The 20,236-nt window shown below is 33.2% G+C and overlaps 2 protein-coding genes and 1 pseudogene across 2 annotated transcripts; 1 reads left to right on the top strand and 2 right to left on the bottom strand.

Moving 5' to 3' along the window:
• Window positions 1–1,873: 1,873 nt before the first annotated feature.
• LOC107873952 lies at window positions 1,874–12,709 on the bottom strand (annotated as a pseudogene).
• A 2,073-nt stretch (window positions 12,710–14,782) lies between these two features.
• On the top strand, window positions 14,783–15,923 carry LOC124899325 (pollen-specific leucine-rich repeat extensin-like protein 3). The gene is made up of 2 exons (XM_047413804.1): window positions 14,783–15,527; window positions 15,561–15,923. The coding sequence occupies exons 1-2, from the start codon at window positions 14,882–14,884 to the stop codon at window positions 15,740–15,742; spliced, it is 828 nt and encodes a 275-aa protein (XP_047269760.1). The 5' UTR covers window positions 14,783–14,881; the 3' UTR covers window positions 15,743–15,923.
• A 216-nt stretch (window positions 15,924–16,139) lies between these two features.
• LOC107874771 (putative UPF0481 protein At3g02645) lies at window positions 16,140–18,819 on the bottom strand. Its single transcript, XM_016721514.2, has 2 exons — window positions 18,469–18,819; window positions 16,140–18,066 (listed from the first exon to the last, which is right to left on the bottom strand). Exons 1-2 carry the CDS (start codon window positions 18,681–18,683, stop codon window positions 16,635–16,637), a joined length of 1,647 nt encoding a protein of 548 aa, XP_016577000.1. The 5' UTR covers window positions 18,684–18,819; the 3' UTR covers window positions 16,140–16,634.
• Window positions 18,820–20,236: the final 1,417 nt, after the last annotated feature.

Genomic DNA, 20,236 nt, shown 5'->3' with positions numbered 1-20,236 from the left:
TCATAATCGAAATCTTTTGAAATACAGATATACTCTTAAGTTCCGACAATGAGAACTCCAAAAAATTAAATTTGAGAAGCTTGAATAACTGATTTCGATCACTATTTATGTTCTATCAGTTCAATTTTACGGTTACATTATTTTTTACTCGAAATTCGTTTACCAAATAATCAAAAACAAATTAACGACAACAAAACTGAATGAAGCATCAGTAATGGATCAAAAAAGTTATTGAACAAATAAATGTACTGGTTCAAATAAAAAAATAATTTTCTTATAGATTTCATAAAATTACTAATGAAATTGACATGAGAAAAAATATTATGCTTATATACCTTCAACAATAGTAGTAGTTGATTTTGCAACCGCTGGTTGAATTCGAACAAAATGAACGAAAGAATTTACAGTTGAATTTGATTCAACAACATTAATGCTTAGATCTGAAACAGATCGTTGAATTTGAAGAAATTGAACAGAAGATGATTCAATTGAATTTAATTGAACAACAATGATGGTTGAATTTCAAACTGATGGTTGAATTCGAAGTAATTGAACCAAAAAAAAAAAGCTTCAGTTGATTTTGATTTTTTTATGAACATGTTAATGAGAAATTGAAATTTGAATTTTCAATATTGTTGTTAACAAAAAACGAAAATCATGGATAGTTACGTGATTTAAGGTATCTAATCATTTAATTCATCAATAATTACCATATTTGCCTCAACTGATTTCAGTTAAAAATGGACAGTAAAATATTTTGTATATGTATTTTTATAGCAACAGTTTATTAAAATACAAAATACAAGTTGCTACTTTAAGTAATTATAAAAGTGTCACTATAAATCTCATAATTATGGTCTTACGTATGCTATTTCTAAATTTTATCCAAAAAAATAATAATGAAGGGGCCATTTACGGGCCCAATATTATAATTTTAAATATATTTAGAGCTATTTAATTAATTTTTCAAAAAAATGATCATTAATATTTTTTAATAAACAAAATAGAAAATGTAAGTAGAAATCACACTATATAATAAAATATAACTTCTTATTTCTGTAAAATCAAATAATATCTTAAAACTTAAATTAAGGTCTCACAATTAACATTAAAATATCATATACTCTAATATTTATTTTAACATCATGTTAAATACATTTTCTTAAATTAAACAACTAAATATAATGTTTTATTTTTCTATTTTATTTAAAAATTATACAAGAGAATGGATTAAAATTATAAATATCTATTAATTAACATTTTATAAAGAATCATACGAAGCAATAAAGGATACTAATCAATACAAAAATTGAATTTAAATATATTTAGATTCATTTTATGGGTGTTTAACAAACGAAAATAAGGACCTACTGAATGAATATTTTAATGAATCATAATGTTAAAAGATTGTCTTTATGTCTTATCTTATATACGTTAAAAATGGGGGACCAACTTAATATAGTAAGTAGACATTTCTCTTTAAGTGATTCCTCTACCTGGTGAGAAAATTTACTACCTCAAATAAAGAGAATCAAAAGAATTAACGAAGGTAAACACGATACACATTATAGTAATTTAACATGAGATAGTTAATATTATATTTTAAATAAATTATTTAAAATAATTTTAATAGGTGCTGAGTAAATAATTACGTTTTCATAAATTATATGTAATGAAAATCTTTGTAATGATATGTATCTTGTGAAATTTTGAAATTAAGAAGGAATTGCTTAGTGTGTTTGATAGATAACAAACTTTTCCTTAACCAAAAAAAGATTCAAATAGAATAAAATTATTGCAATACTATTATAAAAAAAAAATTATACATAAGAATTTCATAAAATAGCATGTTTGTACAAATGTCAGCATTATATTAAAACTGACTAGTAACAGTAAAGTATCTCGTGTCTCAATTTTTATTTTCCTAGTTCTTCACCATTTCTGACGGTGATAAAGGACAGCCAATTTTTGAATGATCATTAAATTCTTCTACGGGTTTCCAAGGCTCAACTAGTTAGCCTAGTATATTCACAACATGTGACATGTCAAGCCTGTGAATAGAGTCTCTGGCAATGCAATGTCTAGCTAATTCGGCCACAATGCAAATACTTTGGTAGATCTCTCTCTTCGCGTCAAAAGCTAGTCAACAGAAGTGAGGAGATTTTATTTATTTAATTTTATTTTTCAGAATCATTCAACAAAATGTCGAGTCTCCTCAGATCGATTCTCATCAAGGACGATTAGTCCAGTCACAAGCTCCATTAACATGACTCCAAAGCAAAAGACATCTATTTTAGTTGTGACTTTTTCTGTACTGTAAAAAAAAGTAAAATTTTATTAGGATACAATGGAGCGACTAAAAGTGTAATTGATTTCGTTCAGGTAGAGATTTGTTCATCTAAAAGTTACCAAAAAATTTTTTTAGAAAAAAACGCTGATGTTAGTATGTCAGTACTTATCAAAACTGTCAAAATGAAAGAAATATCAATGACAAAATGTGCACTTACTAGCATATTCAGGAGCAAGGTATCAAAATGTTCCTGCAAGCTTTGTTGCAACAGACCTTTCTTTGTCAGTAATGAGTTTCACTAGTTCAAAATCAAAAATTTTTGCTTTAAAGTCATCATCTAAAAAAATATTTGGTGATTTATGGTCACGATGTATGAAGCTATAGCGTGTCAGATTATGAAGGTACTCCATCTCGTGAGAAACATCTAGAGCAATATTGATTTTCTTTTCTGGGATAATAGTTCTAAGTTCAGGATCTTCCAGCGAAAAAGATGTCTACTCAAAGCACCCTTTGACATAAATTCATATACCAAAAGCCTCTCATTTCCTTCAACGGAATAACCCAAGAGTGAAACTAAATGGCACTGTAGAACTTTGGAAATCATATCTAGTTCTACCTGAAATTTATCCAACTTCTTGTGATTGATAATGGAAGATTCTATTCTCTTCACTATAATTTGACTTTCATCTTCAGTTACACCTTTGTAAACAACTCCAAATCCACCATGACCAAGGCCATTCTCAGTTACAAAATTATTGGTTACCCTCCAAAGATATTGGGTTGAAATGACAAGATTTCTGCTATTTGCAATGTACATCTTGGGATGTTCTAAGACATTGATAATTGAATCCTCTAATTTTTTCCTATTCTTGAAAAGTAAAACAATTGTCAGAACTAATAAGACCACAAAAGCTACTCACACAACTATAATTATTGCTACTTTGGTAGCTGCACTAGTCATTTCTCCTCCAATGCATTTCTTTTTTTCAAAAAAAACTTAACCTTTTTCATAATAAAAAAAAAAAATGAAGTTAATGTTGCATCAATCTTAATTTGATACAAGTATATTCTCTTTACAACAATAACACGTATACTATAGCATAATCAAAGTGTAAAGTGAGAAATATTTTACCTTTTGATGTGCAGAAAATCTAGGACTCGAAAATAAAGAGATTGATATCCTCTTCACAATCTTAAATAAAAGGGAAATGACAAAATTTTAAATTATAATAACACATAAACTAGAGGCATTTTATTGATATTATTGCGGTGGGATAAAAATTACCAACGTTCAAGTTTTACAGCTGAATAAAATGCCTAGAAAACTATTAACACGTTAATTATTCGATTCTTAATAAGAGGTCTCAAGTTTATTCAATAAATTTAACTTCTATGTGCATCTCGTGCGCTGCACGTGCATCGTGTGCGTGCCACGTACATCTTGTGCGTGTCACATGCATCGTGGGCATCACACATACATCTTGTGCACTGCACGTGCATCTTGTGCGCGTCACGTGCATCTTGTGCGCGTCACGTGCATCGTGTGTCACTTATTAAGATTTCATTAGTTGGCTAAAGAAATTAGCTACTTCGATAACTATAAATCAAAATATGACTAAATAATCACTCTTCTAAATAAATTTTATAACAAAGATCAAATCAAATAAGTAATTTAAAAGAATCATATTTAAGTTATAATTGAAACACTTTCATTTTGTTACTGCAATTCTTGCTACTTCAATGAAAATAGTTGATTTATAATTAATTGAGAAGAAATATTATTCAGAGAGAGAGAGAGAAACTAGATAGAATGTGTGTAGAAAGTATATAGTTGCTATATAAAATATGTATATGTATAAGATATATATAAAAACTATATAAAATGTGTAAAGAAATTGTATAGTTATTGTATTAAATATGTATTTGAATAATTGTAGTAGCTAAAGGTTGTATATAATGTATATAGAAACTATATACTTGTGATATAGAATACGTATATGTGTTAAGATATATATAGAAACAACATTGTTAGTGTATAAAATGTATATACGATGTGTATAAAAATTGTATAATTATTGTATAGAATGTGTGTGTGAGTGTGTGTGTGTGTTGTGTTTCATATATGTATCAATACTTTAGAATATTCATATATGTATTTATATTATAGTGTATTAGGTATATATTGTATCGTATCAACGTGTATCAATACATATATATTTGTATAAATGTATCAATATTAGTGTATCGTATCGTATGAATGTATTACTCCATCCCTCGAGCAACATCGAGGCCAATATTGAGTCTCTCTGTCCATGACAAAGACTTTAAGTTCAGAATCTTCCACGGAAAAAGATGCTACTCAGAGTTCCCTTTGACACATATTAATATACCAAAAGCCTCTCATTTCCTTTAATGGAGAAACCCAAAAGTGAAACCAAATGAAGATGCCGAACCTTAGAAAGCACAACTATTTTTGCTTGAAATTCCTCCAATGCCTTGCTATTGATAATGGTAGATTCCCTTCTCTTTACTGCAATTTGGATTCCATCTTCAATTAAGCCTTTGTAAACAACTCCAAAGTTGTCACGACCGAGCTCATTATCCGGTGCAAAATTATTGGTTAACCTCTGAGGGTCTGGGTTGAAATGACTTTCCAATCTCAATCACTTGACTACCATCTATTCCACCACTAATTGTAGTTGAAGTACCACTCTGTGCAGTGTACATCATAGGATCTTCTAAGACAGTGATATTAACAATGTTATCTTGATCAAATGGGTCTTTGTGCTCTTGAAAAACCAAAACAACAGTAAGAAGAGCTAAGACCAAAAAAATTGCACTGACAACTATAATGATCATGGTCTTATCATGATTCATGGCTCTCTAATGTGATCTGCTCTTTGGTTCCCCTAGGGGCTTTTGAGCCTGAACCTAAATTTTTCGTAGGGACGTAGGTGTATCGGATATTATTGGTTGATTATCCATAGAAGACGGGATTTCGGATGGTAACTCCTGATTCGGTTTAGGATTATAGCTCAATGGAGGAACTGGGCTAATACCAGGAGAAGGAGCCGACAAAGTTACATTACCAACAATGAGCATTTCTATCTGTAATGACTTTCACACTAATCCAAAATTTTGATAATGGTGGATCAAAATTGTTCCCACTTAAGTCCAATACCTCAAGAATATTAGCTCTGTTAAGTTTGTTGGAACTCGACCATGCAAACTATTTCCTTTTAAATGAACTTCAACCAGAGAATCCAAATATGCAAGTAAAGGGCTAAGCGTACCTGTAAGGTTCTTATTCTGTATATTATGAATTGTAACTTCACCTTTGAAATTGCAACTGAATCCCAACCAAGAACCTATACATGGATCATTCCCACTCCATTCAGAAGTAAGGTTGGTTGGATAAATCCAACCGCCAAGAATATCTAAAAGTGTGTTAACTTGAGGAGCACAAGGAACACCAGGAGTTGTTTTACAGAAAGAATTTGAGGAATATGTAGCACTAGTAGCTCTAAACTTGGATAGGACCCATTAGCTTATTATTGTTCAAGTCTAATGCACTCAAATTAAGATTTGTCAAACTTTTTGGAGTCAGACCAACAAATTGATTTGCGTTAATACTCCATTAAGCTCCTTCAAGGAATTTAAACAACCAATCATATCAGGTATTGGTTCGCTAAAAATGTTGCCTTGAAACCATAACAACATAAACTGATCCATAATACCAATTATGTCGATTGGACCAGTCATTTCAGAACTATGTTAATTATTTAACCACAAAATCTGAAGCATTGAATCACCAAAACTGTCTGGTATCTTACCGGTTAAACGATTATATGACAACTTCAAAGCAGTGAGAGAAGGCAATTTTTTGGAAAAAAATCCGGCACAAGGCCAACTATATTGCATTACACACAAGAAAATTTTCTCAGCTGTACAATTGGAAGTATGCATATTTCAATTCAGATAATCCGCTAAATGTAGGTAATTTTCCACTAAAATTATTACCCTGAAGGCCAAGATTTTCAAGCTTATCAAGTTCATTCAAGCTGTCTGGTAAAGGACCCTTTAAACCTAAACTCTAGACCTGAATTTGTGCAACTCTGTCACTAGAAGAGCACACATGAGGCCATGCAGGAGAACCACAAGGATCATTCTCTTTCAAAGGCCATTTCAACAGCTCTAGATTTTCCAATCCATTTTTGAAATCATTCAAAATTTTGCAATCACTTGGATTTGTTACACCACAAACCACATTTATAAGAAATATAACAAATGTACGTAAGTATACAATGTTATTTTATGGTGTTTTCGGGTACAAGAATCTGTTTTTAGGCACAACAACTTCAACATTAGTTCAAGTTTAAAACAAGAACTCTATGAAGTACAAAAATAGCCTCAACGCAAGATCAAAGTGATCTTTCTAAGAAGTGTGTTTTATTTTTTTAGAAATTAAGATGAAACAGAAATATAAAGCCAAGTCCCCCGACTTCATAGAGTGTCCATAGGGAATAATTTTCCTCACTGTACTCGAAGTTTTGGAATCTTCCTCCCAAGATAAAATGGCTTTCAATCCAACTATGGATTTCAATCCAAATATAGTGGTACCTCAAATAATTGGATTCGTCGAACTCACTCAACGATTTGATTGATTACAAAGAATGTTTTGAAGACAATAAGAGTTTTTATTTTAGAAAATTTTTCATTCATTTCTAAACCTATGGATGAAAGCAGGTTTATATAGCCAACAGATGCCTCTTCTGAAAGGTGGAAATGGTTCACTTAAAAGGTGTATTCTTTGGAAGAGTCATGTCTGTTCATTCAAAACATTGTGTCTTTTTCTGAACAGACACAACTATCTAAACAGTCACACCTTTTTCAAAATAATGTCTTTTGCTCAAAGGTTGTGTCCCTTCATTTTCCATTCACACCAATTAAACCTAACAATCCCCCACATGAATGGGGAATGGCTATTCTTTGTAAACTTTACGGACAAGTATGTAATCATCAAGCAAAGACTGATTGCATCTGGATAAGTGGGTTTCCCTTTGAACTTTTCGTAGTGAACATGCATCAGGTGCACTCGGTCAATTGGTAAAATTGATATCTTTGAATTGTCGAGCTTTAATGTACACCTAGACAACACATGTCACACAGCCATCCTTTTACCATTTATGATTCTCATGGTTTTTTTCTTTTCAGCCATGAACATGTTCCGGTTTCATGAGAGCTTAGAGAATAGGCCTTTACTAACATTCTCCTTGAAGAGGCTTCCACTTCTCCCTCACATAGGTGATTTGTAAATGTTCAATCCTATAGATTAAACTATTTGGTCAAATCTGCCAAATTTAGATAATCATTAAAAGACTTTTCACTTTAAGTCTTATCTTTGTTTACTAAACATTGTCTACATCATGAGAATGGGTTGGGTAATTGACAATGTTGAACCTATCATAACAACTTTGTTTGATCTCCTTGAACCTAGCTCTTGTGATCTCCAGTCTGCTAGGTAGAGTTACCGCCATGTTGACTTGTCCTAGGGCTTAAACCCATTCCCTTGGATGTCCTTTCCACTCCTTCTCTAGATAGGTCTTTTGTAAGTGGATCCGACACATTATCCTTTGACTTTACATAGTCAACAGTGATAATTTCACTAGAGAGAAATTTCGTACCGGTATTATGTCTTCGTCGTATATGATGAGATTTACCGTTGTACATCATGCTCCCTACCCTACCTATTTTCACTTGGCTATCACAGTGTATACATACTGGTGCCACTTGTTTGGGCAAATAAGAAATATCTTTCAAGAAATTTTGGAGTCATTCTGCTTCTTCACCAGCTTTATCCAGTGCGATAAATTCAGATTCCATTGTAGAGCGAGCAATACAAGTCTGTTTGGATGATTTCCAAGAGATTGTTCCTCCACCGATAGTAAATACATATCCACTTGTGGATTTTACTTCGTTCGATTCGGTGATCCAATTTGTATCACTATATCCTTCGAGTACCGCGGTATATTTATTATAATGCAAGGCAATGTCTTAAGTAAATTTAAGATACCCCAAAACTCTTTTCATTGCCATCCAAAGAGTTTTGTTGGGATTACTCGTGTACCGACTCAATTTACTAATAGCGAATTCTATGTCTGATCTTGTACAATTCATTATATACATTAAATATCCCAATATTCTTGCATACTCCAATTGTGAGTCACTTTCACCTTCATTTTTTCGAAGTGCAAAGCTGACATCCAATGGAGTCTTGGTAGTACCGAATTTCATATACTTGAATTTGTCAAGTACCTTTTCGATATAATGAGACTATGACAATGCCAAACCTTATGGAGTTCTATGGATTCTTATACCTAAGATCACATCCGCAACTCCAAGGTCTTTCATATCGAACTTGCTCTCGAGCATTCGTTTCATTGCATTTATGTCAGAAATGTCTCTACTGATGATCAACATATCATCTACATATAAACAGACAATGACTTGGTGATTTGGAGTGTCTTTAATATAAACACATTTATCACATTAATTTATTTTGAACCCGTTTGCCAACATGGTTTGGTCAAACTTCGCATGCCATTGTTTAGGTGGTTGATTTAGTTCATACAATGACTTAATAAGTTTACACACCTTATTATCCTTTCCTGGAACCACAAAGCCCTCGGGTTATTCCATATAAATTTCTTCCTCTAATTCTCCATTTAGGAATACGGTTTTCACATTCATTTGATGGATTTCAAGACCATATACTTCTGCCAAGGCAATTAACATTCGAATCAATGTTATCTTTGTTACTGGAGAGTATGTATCAAAGTAATCAAGGCCTTCTTTTTGCTTGAAGCCTTTTACTACAAGTCTTGCCTTGTATTTGTCAGTAGCACCATCCACTTTCATTTTTCTTTTGAAGATCCATTTAGAACCTAAAGGTTTATTTCCTGGAGGAAGATCAACTAATTCTCATGTATGGTTGCTTAAGATTGAATCAATCTCACTATTGACTACCTTTTTCCAAAATAATTAGTCCGAAGAAGACATCGCTTCTTTAAATGTTTGAGGCTCATTTTCTAAGAGAAATATTACAAAATCTGATCCAAACGTAGTAGAAGTTCTTTGACGTGTACTACTTCTTGGATTCTCTTCATTATGTACATTCTCACTTGGTTCATCTCGAGGTCGTTTAGATCCTCCACTAGACTGTTCATGTCTAGTTTTATACGGTTAAATATTTTTAAAGAATTCAGCATTATCTGGTTCAATTATCGTATTTTTATTTATATCCGGATGTTCAGATTTATGAACCAAAAACCGATATGTTTTACCGCTTTTAGCATATCCTATAAACATAGAGTCCACAGTCTTAGGTCCTATGTTAACCCTTTTAGGCATAGGAACTTAGACCTTTGCTAGACACCCCCATACTTTGAAATATTTCAAGTTGGATTTCTTTCCTTTCCATTTATCATAAGAAATTGATTGTATCTTACTATGGGGAACTCTATTGAGTATACGATTGGCTGTAAGGATAGCCTCCCCCCACAAGTTTTGTGGTAAATCGGAACTTATAAGTAAGGCATTCATCATTTTCTTTAAAGTTCGATTTTTTCTTTCCATAATTCCATTAGATTGAGGTGAATACGGGGCCATATATTGCTGGACAATTCCATTCTCTACACATACTTCGGCGAAAGGAGATTCATATTCTCCGCCTCTATCACTTCTTATCATTTTTATATTTTTCTCTAACTGATTTTCTACTTCAGTTTTGTATTTCCTAAACGCATCTATTACTTCATCGTTACTGTTTAGCAAGTAGACATAACAATATTTAGTGCAATCATCAATAAAAGTTATGAAATACTTTTTCCCACCACGTGATGGTGTTGACTTCATATCACAAATGTCAGTGTGTGTTAAGTCTAAGGGATTGGAATTCCTTTCAACGGACTTATAAGAATGTTTTGCATACTTTGATTCTACACACGTTTGATACTTTGATTTATTACACGCAAAGTTTGGCAAAACCTCTAAGTTAATCAGTTTTCATAACGTTTTGTAATTAACATGGCCTAAACATTCATGCCACAAATTATAAGACTCAAGCAATTAAGAAGAATTTGAACTTTAATTGATTTCAACATTCATTACATTCATCTTATAAAGACCCTAGGTGAAATAGCCTTTTTCTACATACACTTCTCCTTTGCTAATTATAATTTTTCCAGACACGGTTACACATTTGAATCCATTCTTGTCTAGAAGTGAAACAGAAATCAAGTTCCTACGTAACTCCGAAACGTACAAGACATTGTTAAGTGTCATTCTACCTTGGCCATAGCGGAGTTAGCCATGTAGATCATTTCTTCTACTTGAGCTGGAGTGAATGATGAAAACAAGTCTTTGTTGGCACACACATGGCGGGTGGCACCAGAATCTATCCACTATTCGCGAGGATTCCCACCAAGTTGCATTCTGAGAATATAGCGCACAAATCATCACATTTTTTTTTTGGACTCAACCATAATAGCTTGGTCCTTTTTCTTGCCTTTCTTAGGGGCACAACAATCCATGAACTTATGGCCAATTTTGCCACAGTTGAAGCACTTTTCCATGAATTTCTTCTTGGGTTGATTGCTTCCTTGTTTAACTTTCTTCCTTTTCTTAGAATTGTTTTGGTCATCTTCTACAATATGTGCTCCATTAATTGTAAAATTCCCTTTTGATCTTCTTTCGGCAGCCTTATTATCCTCTTCAATACACAGTCGTACAATAAGATCTTTGACAGTTATCTCCTTGCGTTTGTGCTTCAAGTAGTTTTTGAACTCTTTCCATATAGGTGGTAGCTTCTCAATGATCGCTGCTACTTGAAATGCATCATCCACAATCAAACCTACAAAACAGTTTATGTGAGTACTAAGAATATTTTCAATTTGTTCAACTAAGGTATTTTTCAAAGATGTACCTTCTGCTAAGAGATCATGGATGATTACTTGCAATTCTTGAACTTGAGAGACAACCTATTTTCTATCTATCATTTTAAAGTCCAGAAACCTTGCAACAAAGAATTTCTTAATCCCTGCATCCTCTGTCTTATATTTTCGTTCTAGTGCCCCCCACAATTTTTTTGATGTCTTAGTTCCACTGTAAACATTGTAGAGGTCGTCTTGGAGACCACTAAAGATATAATTCTAGCAAAGGAAGTCTGAGTGCTTCCAAGCCTCTACAATCATGAAATGTTCTTTGTCCGAGGTTCCCTCGGGCACCTCAGGAGCATCCTCACTAGTGAACCTTTGAAGGCATAGAGTGGTGAGGTAAAAGAACATCTTTTGCTACCATCGCTTAAAGACAATGCCCGCAAATTTCTTGGGCTTCTCCGCAGGTGCCTTTGGTTGCGGAGCATTTGCTCGACTTGTTGAGGCAATATTAGTTGCCCCTACAGTTGTAGCCGCATCTTGCATTTGACTTTCATTAGTCATTTTTCCTGTCACCACAAGACAATAAAATTTAGTATTTTTAGAATACTATTTATAAAGTTAAGCAACTTTAAACTCTTCTTCTTATTTCTAGTTAACGATGAAGTTTTTATGACTTCCAATCGTCAACCGAATGATCTTTAACTTGTGATAAAGATTTTATATCTTCGAATCACTAGTTAAGTTCAAACGGGGTAGAAAGCTTAAAGCTTTAATCTCCAAAAGCAAGCAATACAGATTCTGCAAGGATTATTCTTTAAGATTGTTATTTTATGGTGTTTTCGGGTACAAGAATCTGTATTTAGGCACAACAACTTCAACACTAGTTCAAGTTTAAAACAAGAACACTATGAAGTACAAAAACACCCTCAACACAAGATCAAAGTGATTTTTCTAAGAAGTTTGTTTTATTTTTAAAGAAATTAAGATGAAATAGAAATATAAAGCCAAGTCCTCCTACTTCACGGAGTGTCCTTAAGGAATAATTCCCCTCACTGTACCCGAGGTTTTGGAATCTTCCTCCTAGGATAAAATGGTTTTCAATCCAACTTTAGTGGTACCTCAAATTATTGGATTCGTCAAACTCACTCAACGATTTGATTGATTACAAAGAATGTTTTGAAGACAATAAGAGTTTTTATTTTAGAAAATTTTTCATTCATTTCTAAACCTGTGGATGAAAGCAGGTTTATATAGCTATCAGATGCCTCTTCTGAAAAGTGGAAATGGTTCACTTAAAAGGTGTATTCTTTGGAAGAGTCATGTCTGTTCATTCGAAACATTGTGTCTTTTTCTGAATAGACACAACTATCTGAACAGTCAGACCTTTTTCAAAATAATGTCTTTTGCTCAAAGGTTGTGTCCCTCCATTTTCCATTCACACTAATAAAACCCAACATACAACACCTCTGAAATCACAATTCATATATGCATTAAATTTTGAACACCATACTTATATTTAGGGCAAACAATATAAATCCCGACAGTTTGGAGCTTAGTTACAGAAAAATTCAATTTTGCATAATTACTGAAAATCTCGCTTTTGGATTTGTCAAGATACATAATTAGTCCCGATACCTCCAACGAAGATGTATTTTTTCTTTTGTGAAGATACATAATTATCTCCAGATACATTTTTTCGATTTGAGGTTTGTCGAGATACATAATACATCCAGTGGAGATATATTTTTTTCCTTTGTAAAGTTACATAATTAGCTCTCGTTATATTTTTTCCAATATTGGGTATGTCGAGATACATAATTAACTCCCTCATATATCCAACGAAGATAATTAGCTTGGTTTTTTGTAATTAGCTTGTGGAGATTTGTATAAATATGATAAATTAAGATGTATGTTTGTGTTATTTTTCCTCATTTAAGATGAAGAAATATTAAAAATCACACACTATTTCAATTTGCTTTAACATAGATAGTTAATTGGAGTTAATTTCATTTAAGGTTATCAAGCATAGTATAGTATTTTGGAAGATGAGTCATTAAAGAAATTTTTTCTACCGTAGCATTACTTAACATTCACTAATTTCATAAAAGTCATTTTGATAAATTTGGGGAGAAAGTTCATAATCTAATTTAAAAACAACTTATAAGACTAGGCATAACTCATAAGAAAACATTGAAAATAAAACAAAAAAAATACTCTGGCATTTTAATTTATGCTTGACTCTCCATAATTTTCTTAAATTTATGATTTGAAGTATTTATGTATAATATTTGTATTGTTATAATATCTTTTCATTAATGGAGAAGTATGAAAAGATCCAAAAGAGCCATCATTTTATGGAAGAAGATACATGTAAGGCAAAATAAATTCTACGCGTCTTCTGCGTTTACACTTTGTTATTGGCACATAGAGCAAGGTGATTTTGCACAATTAATTTTCAGCCATCTGCCAAGTCTTTTACGGCAAACTGAATGCATGCTCATTCCTTCCCAACACCCTTCAGGTTTTATTGAACTTTTTTAATAATTGTGGTATTTCTATTAATTTATTTCCATTTTAACTAATTATACGAGATATGTGTCTAACTTCCATCAATAACAGATCATATCATATAACCTTGTCCATTAAAGTTATAACAGATGAAAGGAAATCGGCCAGTACTTTCAAGTTTTCTGATCACTTCAACATTCAGCATGATGATTTTTAAACCATCCGTTGCACTTTGACTTTTTAACCATTTAATCATTAATACTAATAGCATGGTCAAGCTTATAAAATCAGCTTATTTTGAGAAGTATTTTTTTCAAACGTGTTTTTTAAAAAGTACTTTTAGTGAGAAGCACTTCGTGTTTGGCATTAATATTTGACCAAACTTTTAAAAGTGTTTTTAGTATATTTTTCTCAAAAGTGTTTGGAAAGAAAGAAGCTATTTTTTTTTAGCTTATGAAAAAATGTTTGTGCTACTCCCTATAGAATCACTTATTTTCTGCCAAAAGTTTGGTCAAATACCTTAAATTTTTTTTAAATAAGCACTTTAAAAAAAAAGAACTTTTGAAGAAAAAAAAAAATTTAATCAAACGAGCTATAAGTTAATACCACAACTATAAACTTAACATCTACGGTGAACATCGGCTGTATCTCATATTAGACACTCCCTTAGTTCTAATTATGTGGTATAGTATTTATTTATTTTCATCATATGGCATGGAAATGTTACATGGATTTTAAAAAATTTTAATCTAAATTTTAATATATTAAGTGAAGTATATTCCCAATACCGGTTAGATTACATGGATTGATTGTGTGCAAACACCATATGTGCAAAAATATTTACCATCACTAAACAATTTCATAAGAAACAGAAAAAATGAAAAGAATTTTTCTTCTTCTTCCATCCCCATTTCTTGATATTTGTGTTGCGAGTTGCATGCATTTACTATTGCACTCTGCATATATGGTTATCCGGTAGACACTTATTACCTGCAATGCATTTAAGAGTGCAGCGGCTCTGAATTTATGTTCGAATACCAATCTAGTGTGTGATGCATGATTCTAGAAATTGCTCCTATATATTGAGCTCTTCATATTGAGAACAACATATATGGACAACTCTGGGGAAACAACGTAAAACAAGTGTATGATCAAGATGAAACTCAACATTGTTAGTTTGATTTTGCTTGTGCTACTCTTGATTAGCTCATTGAACCTGTTTTTGGAAGCCACAGCTGATCCAAATGACAAGAATCAAAATGCAGTGAAAGAAGAGGAAGAATTGAAGTTCATGAGCCGCCAAAGGAGAGGCAACAACATTGGGAGTAGAAGGAGAAACAATCATGGAAGAAGAAGAAGATCAATTCCACATCCACCAAAAAGATGGCCTCCCATTTTTATCCGTCCACCACCACTAGTTCCATCTCCACCTCCACCAAGACGCCGTCCTCCATTTATTATCCGCCCTCCACCACTTGTACCATCTCCACCTCCACCAAGACGTCGTCCTCCATTTATTATCCGTCCTCCACCACTAGTACCATCTCCACCTCCACCCCGGCGCCCTCCAGTTATAATACGTCCACCACCACTAGTACCATCTCCACCTCCACCACGACGCCCTCCAGTTATAATACGTCCACCACCATTAGTTCCATCTCCACCTCCACCACGACGTCCTCCAATTATTATCCGTCCACCACCATTAGTTCCATCGCCACCTCCACCAAGGCGTCCTCCAGTAATAATCTTCCCACCACCACTAGTTCCTTCGCCACCTCCACCACAACGTCCTCCAGTTATAATCTTTCCACCACCACTAGTCCCTTCACCACCTCCACCACAACGTCCTCCAGTTATAATCTTTCCACCGCCACTAGTGCCTTCGCCGCCACCATTCACAATCTTCCCACCACCACTAGTTCCTTCTCCACCACCTCCACGTGTCCCCATATTCAATGCACCATTAGTTCCTGATCTAGTGCAAAAAGATTCAAATTTGCCATAAGCGTACGTATGGATATTCGTCTAATAGTTAAAATTCCTACATTATATATCTATCTAACTAAAAAATGTCAACTTTCAAGTAGATGGACTATGGTCAGATTCATGTTGCCCATGTTGTTTTTCTTCTATCATCTTGATGTTTGCGTAGCTGATAACTACTAATACTATTTCTTTTCATTTTACTGCTTGTAGCTAGGTACGTATACGATACCGTTATTGTAGTGTGCTACTCTGTTTCTATAGAACCTCTTCTGGTTTTTAAGTTGGATTAATCATCGTAAATCGATAAAATAGGAAGGAGAGATCTAGTTAAAACTGGATTATCAATGGACCCATTCGTTTCTAACAGCTATTTACGCCACCAAGACTAGAAACTTTTGTTACATGAATGGTAAGTGAATAAATTAAAGTGTTTTTTCTCATAATTCGTTGTGTATGAATTAGCTTGTTCACATCCTCAAACTATGTTTACAGGATAATTGTTAGTTCTAGTACCTTCAATCAACACAACGGATGGCTCTATCTATCAAAACTTGGAAAAAATGAATCAAAAAATCACCAAGTGTTTTGGCAATAACTTCAATGAGTGACTGCATTGAAGTTGAAGACTCTAAGATTGAAAAGAAACATTGAAAAATTAAATTCAAGAAGGTAGCATCTTGAAAAAGAACATAGGAGTCCATAGGCTGGAAAGTATCAAACAATAACAAATTATTAAAGCACCATGCATATTTCCCCTAAATAAACAGCCTTACAAACCCACCTTTCACTTTTAGCATTTCTTCAACCAACAGCCATCTCACAAGTAGAACTTTTACTCTTATCTTACGTGCTTTTGCAAATATTAATGAAATATACATATCAAAATAAAATAATAAAACAAATAAAAAGAATCATTTATCAGAATTCTGAATATGAAATATACGAGCACACTTATAGACTGAACAAAACGCTTGTAAAGTCATCAACATTAACAGAATAATTGCAGCCAAAAATGTGAGAAACTTCCATGACCCAAACACATAATGTTTCATCATTCTTCCAATCTTGATATTCCATCTCCCATTGTAAAATCCATTAACATCTTCAATCACTTTATCTATGAAAGGAACTTTCGTTAATCTCAACGATCTACTCATCCCATTCCACAAGTTTGCAACTTCTTTATCACTCTTCAAACGATTCAAAATTATCCCCTTTTCTCTAAGCAACATCGCGTCTTCTTCAGTATCAATAATCCCGTTCATTAATTCAGTGTAACGCGTAAAAACCAATGGCCCTGACGCGTTACATGCCTCATATGCAACTAAATTCCTCAAAATGACCTCTGTATTTACGTCTAGACTGACTCTAGGCAAATAAAATTTCATCTTTTTATCGTCGAAATTTATGCTCATGAGTCCTGAATTGGTTGGTACAAAACTTACTCCGGATTTAGAAAGTTCGGTTACTGATGGTATGGCTAGTTCTTCAAAAAGAGGGGGCTTATTAACATTAGTTTCAGAATTTACTTCTGCTTTTTCTTGTGAAAAGAAAAAATACGTTATGGGTTGTATAAAAAGTTTTACCCCAGGAAGGTTAGAAAAAAAATCCCAAGGCATTTTCACTAGGAATTTAATTGGTTTCGAAAATATAACTTTCTTAACAAGACGTATAGGGCCTTTGTTTATTTTCACAAGGATCTTCCAAACTTCATTAATAAGTTGTCCAACGTGACTTGAATTACCAACGAAACTACTATTTTCACCTTGACTCGAGTTAATTTGCTCTTGATCATCTTCTGTTATTTCAGACGTTGTAACGTCCAATTTGGGCACGATGAATTGGTACAGAAAGTCTAGCAAATGTGAGCATTCTGTGACTTGTACTTTGGGCAATTCATCCATCATTTGGAATGGAGAAAGCTCTTTACAAAATCCAGTTAGCATAGACATCAACATGGCATCTGCCAACTCTAAAGATGAATACTGGACTTCCAGGATTTTCCTTAATAAGAACAATGGGATTTGATTTTCGAGCATGATTAGATCTCTTAGAATGGCATTATGCGCGGATTTTCTCCCAGCAACATCAACCAAATGCGACATTCTTGAGGAAACTCTGGTTAGAATTTTACCTTCTTTGATGGCATAGATTTGAAGGAACTCGAGCAAGAAAGACGCGTCAACAGCCATCATCCAGGCCAAAGTTTCACCATTAAAATTTAAGTACTTATGGTACGAGCAACGAATTCTGTGCTCAAATTTTATCAGCTGTTCCACAAGCTGCTGGAACTTGAGACTTTGAAAGTGTTTCTGAGTTCTCTTTGCAGCATCAAGCTTGTACCTGAGGTAACAGACATGTTCAACCAGCCCAAGTTTAAATAACGTATCATCGATTATGACCCGAATCGAACATGATATGACTCATCGAACTATAGGATCAAAGATGGATCGAAAAAATGTAACTTGACGTATGAAAATGCAACTATACAAATCAAGAATTATGTAAATATGAAAGAACTTGAGCTATAACGTATGAAAAGTACATTTCACAATTTTCCTATTGTCGAAAGCACGTAATAAAAAAGGATAGGAGATTGGTTCACATAGAGGGAATGGGGTCATGACATGTTATAAGGACCATCTTTTGTTTTGCCAAAATTTTTGAACCATGATGACACATATGAATAGATTGAGTCACGACTCAAATTTAACCCAACACGTCAATTTGCTACCTCTAATTTACCTCTCCATATCGTGGAGGTCAGAGCGCCAATAATGATAAGGGCCTATTGCCACCAATTGTGGCACGTAAGAATCTTGGTCACTCAACAATAGAGCTTTTGGGACGTTAAAAATGCTAACTGGGATTTCAGTGTCCTCTTCAAGTTCTTCATCTAGTGTTCGACGGATTTGAATAATCCATCGATGCTCATCGAAGTTACCGCAGTTTGAAGCCATTTTTGGGTGAAAAAGAGAACAATTTCAGATCCTTAGATCAAAAAATATAATACATCGGTTTTTGGTTTATTGAATGGTAGAGTTAAAGAGGAATGTAACTCTAAATTTATAGGTGTGAGAAATGAGAATGGACATAAATGTGATTAACATAATCTTAAAGGCATACAATAAATGTGATTAACAAGCATAATCTTAAAGGCATATAATACTAAGTAGTATACTTGAATTTTTTTTCATTTTCTCCTTTATTTGACATATAGGTACCATACTTATCACATTAACTATTACTATGGCTGCTACGTACTTTCACAAGTACCACCTTTTTTTAGGTAAAGAAACATATATAAAGTACTAGGTAATAAATTATCTTTTTGCTCCAAAAGAATACCTAAGATCGAATAAAGGGGTTGCTTGAAAAAAGAAAAATACTTTGCACAATTGAATTAAATTAACTCAATAATTTAGAATTAAAATTTCTAAATTCAAATGCTACACGAAATATATTACAAGTTATAACTTTTTTCATATTAATTTGATAAAAAACATACATTAAAATATTAAATAGAGTTAAATAATTTGAATCTCAAAAATAAAATATGACAACTAATATGAAATGCAAGTGTATTACTTATATACGGAAGGTGTGACTTTTTGGAAGCCATTAATTAGTTGTTGCTCTTCAAAGAAGTAAAAGAGAAATTAAAGTACCAATTGTTTATGGTTTATGATTATTATTTTTTGGTTAAAGAATTAAAAGGATCATCTAAGCTGTTATATGACCACTAAAATATAATAAATGGAAAAAATAAAAACGAATCTATGAAAGCTTAGTGATTTACAAGATTTGCAATTACAATTAAAATTAAGCCTCTACATAACAACCACTTGGATAATTTACAATAATAATAAATTCAATGTATTCCTATGTAGTGGAGTCTGAAGAAAGTAAATGTATGCAGTCCATACCACTACCTTCGAAGAAGTAAATAGGTTGTTTCCGATAGATCCCACGGCTTAGGACAAAAAGACAGTAAATAAAATAGTACTACAACATGAAATAAGATGGAATAACAGAAATAAGGCACCTACAATAAAGTAATACTATACATAATACAAGTCAAATGGCCGCCTTAGCTTTCGATGATATCATTCAAAGTCACTACGTGAAGAATCAAGCTTTGGTCGCATGAAGGGCACAAGATCATACTTAGAGGGGTCGTCTTGAGCATGGCATTAAACAAACCCGAGTATGGAAGATTGCTTTGAGCCTTAAAGACTTGAGGGCTCTCGAGTTTGGGCCACACTTGGTGGTTCACGATTTTGGTTCCCTTTATTAAGGGCATTTTGGTCACTTAGCCTTGAGGGCATTTTGGTCATTTAGACTTGTCTAAATGACACTCCAGGGTTGCCCCACCTCATTAAGGGCATTGGATTCATTTTGTCTTTCTTTGTAATATACTATATATAGTCTCTTTTAGGTCTTTTCTCATTAGTTTAAGAATGATGAATGTATGAAACATTGAAAATTCTCTCTCTTGAGATTAGAACACCTT

This window comes from Capsicum annuum, chromosome 6 (assembly GCF_002878395.1).
Source record: "Capsicum annuum cultivar UCD-10X-F1 chromosome 6, UCD10Xv1.1, whole genome shotgun sequence".
Taxonomy (NCBI): Eukaryota; Viridiplantae; Streptophyta; class Magnoliopsida; order Solanales; family Solanaceae; genus Capsicum; species Capsicum annuum.
This window is presented reverse-complemented; position numbering and strand designations above follow the sequence as displayed.

Excerpts from the sequence above, each read along its gene's own strand:
- LOC124899325 (XM_047413804.1), top strand. The coding sequence starts at position 14,882 with ATGATCAAGATGAAACTCAACATTGTTAGTTTGATTTTGCTTGTGCTA. Across the intron at positions 15,528-15,560 it reads GCCACCTCCACCACAACGTC|CTTCACCACCTCCACCACAA; the intron begins CTCCAGTTATAA and ends CACCACTAGTCC.
- LOC107874771 (XM_016721514.2), bottom strand. The coding sequence starts at position 18,683 with ATGGCTTCAAACTGCGGTAACTTCGATGAGCATCGATGGATTATTCAA. Across the intron at positions 18,067-18,468 it reads GACCTCCACGATATGGAGAG|GTACAAGCTTGATGCTGCAA; the intron begins GTAAATTAGAGG and ends CTGTTACCTCAG.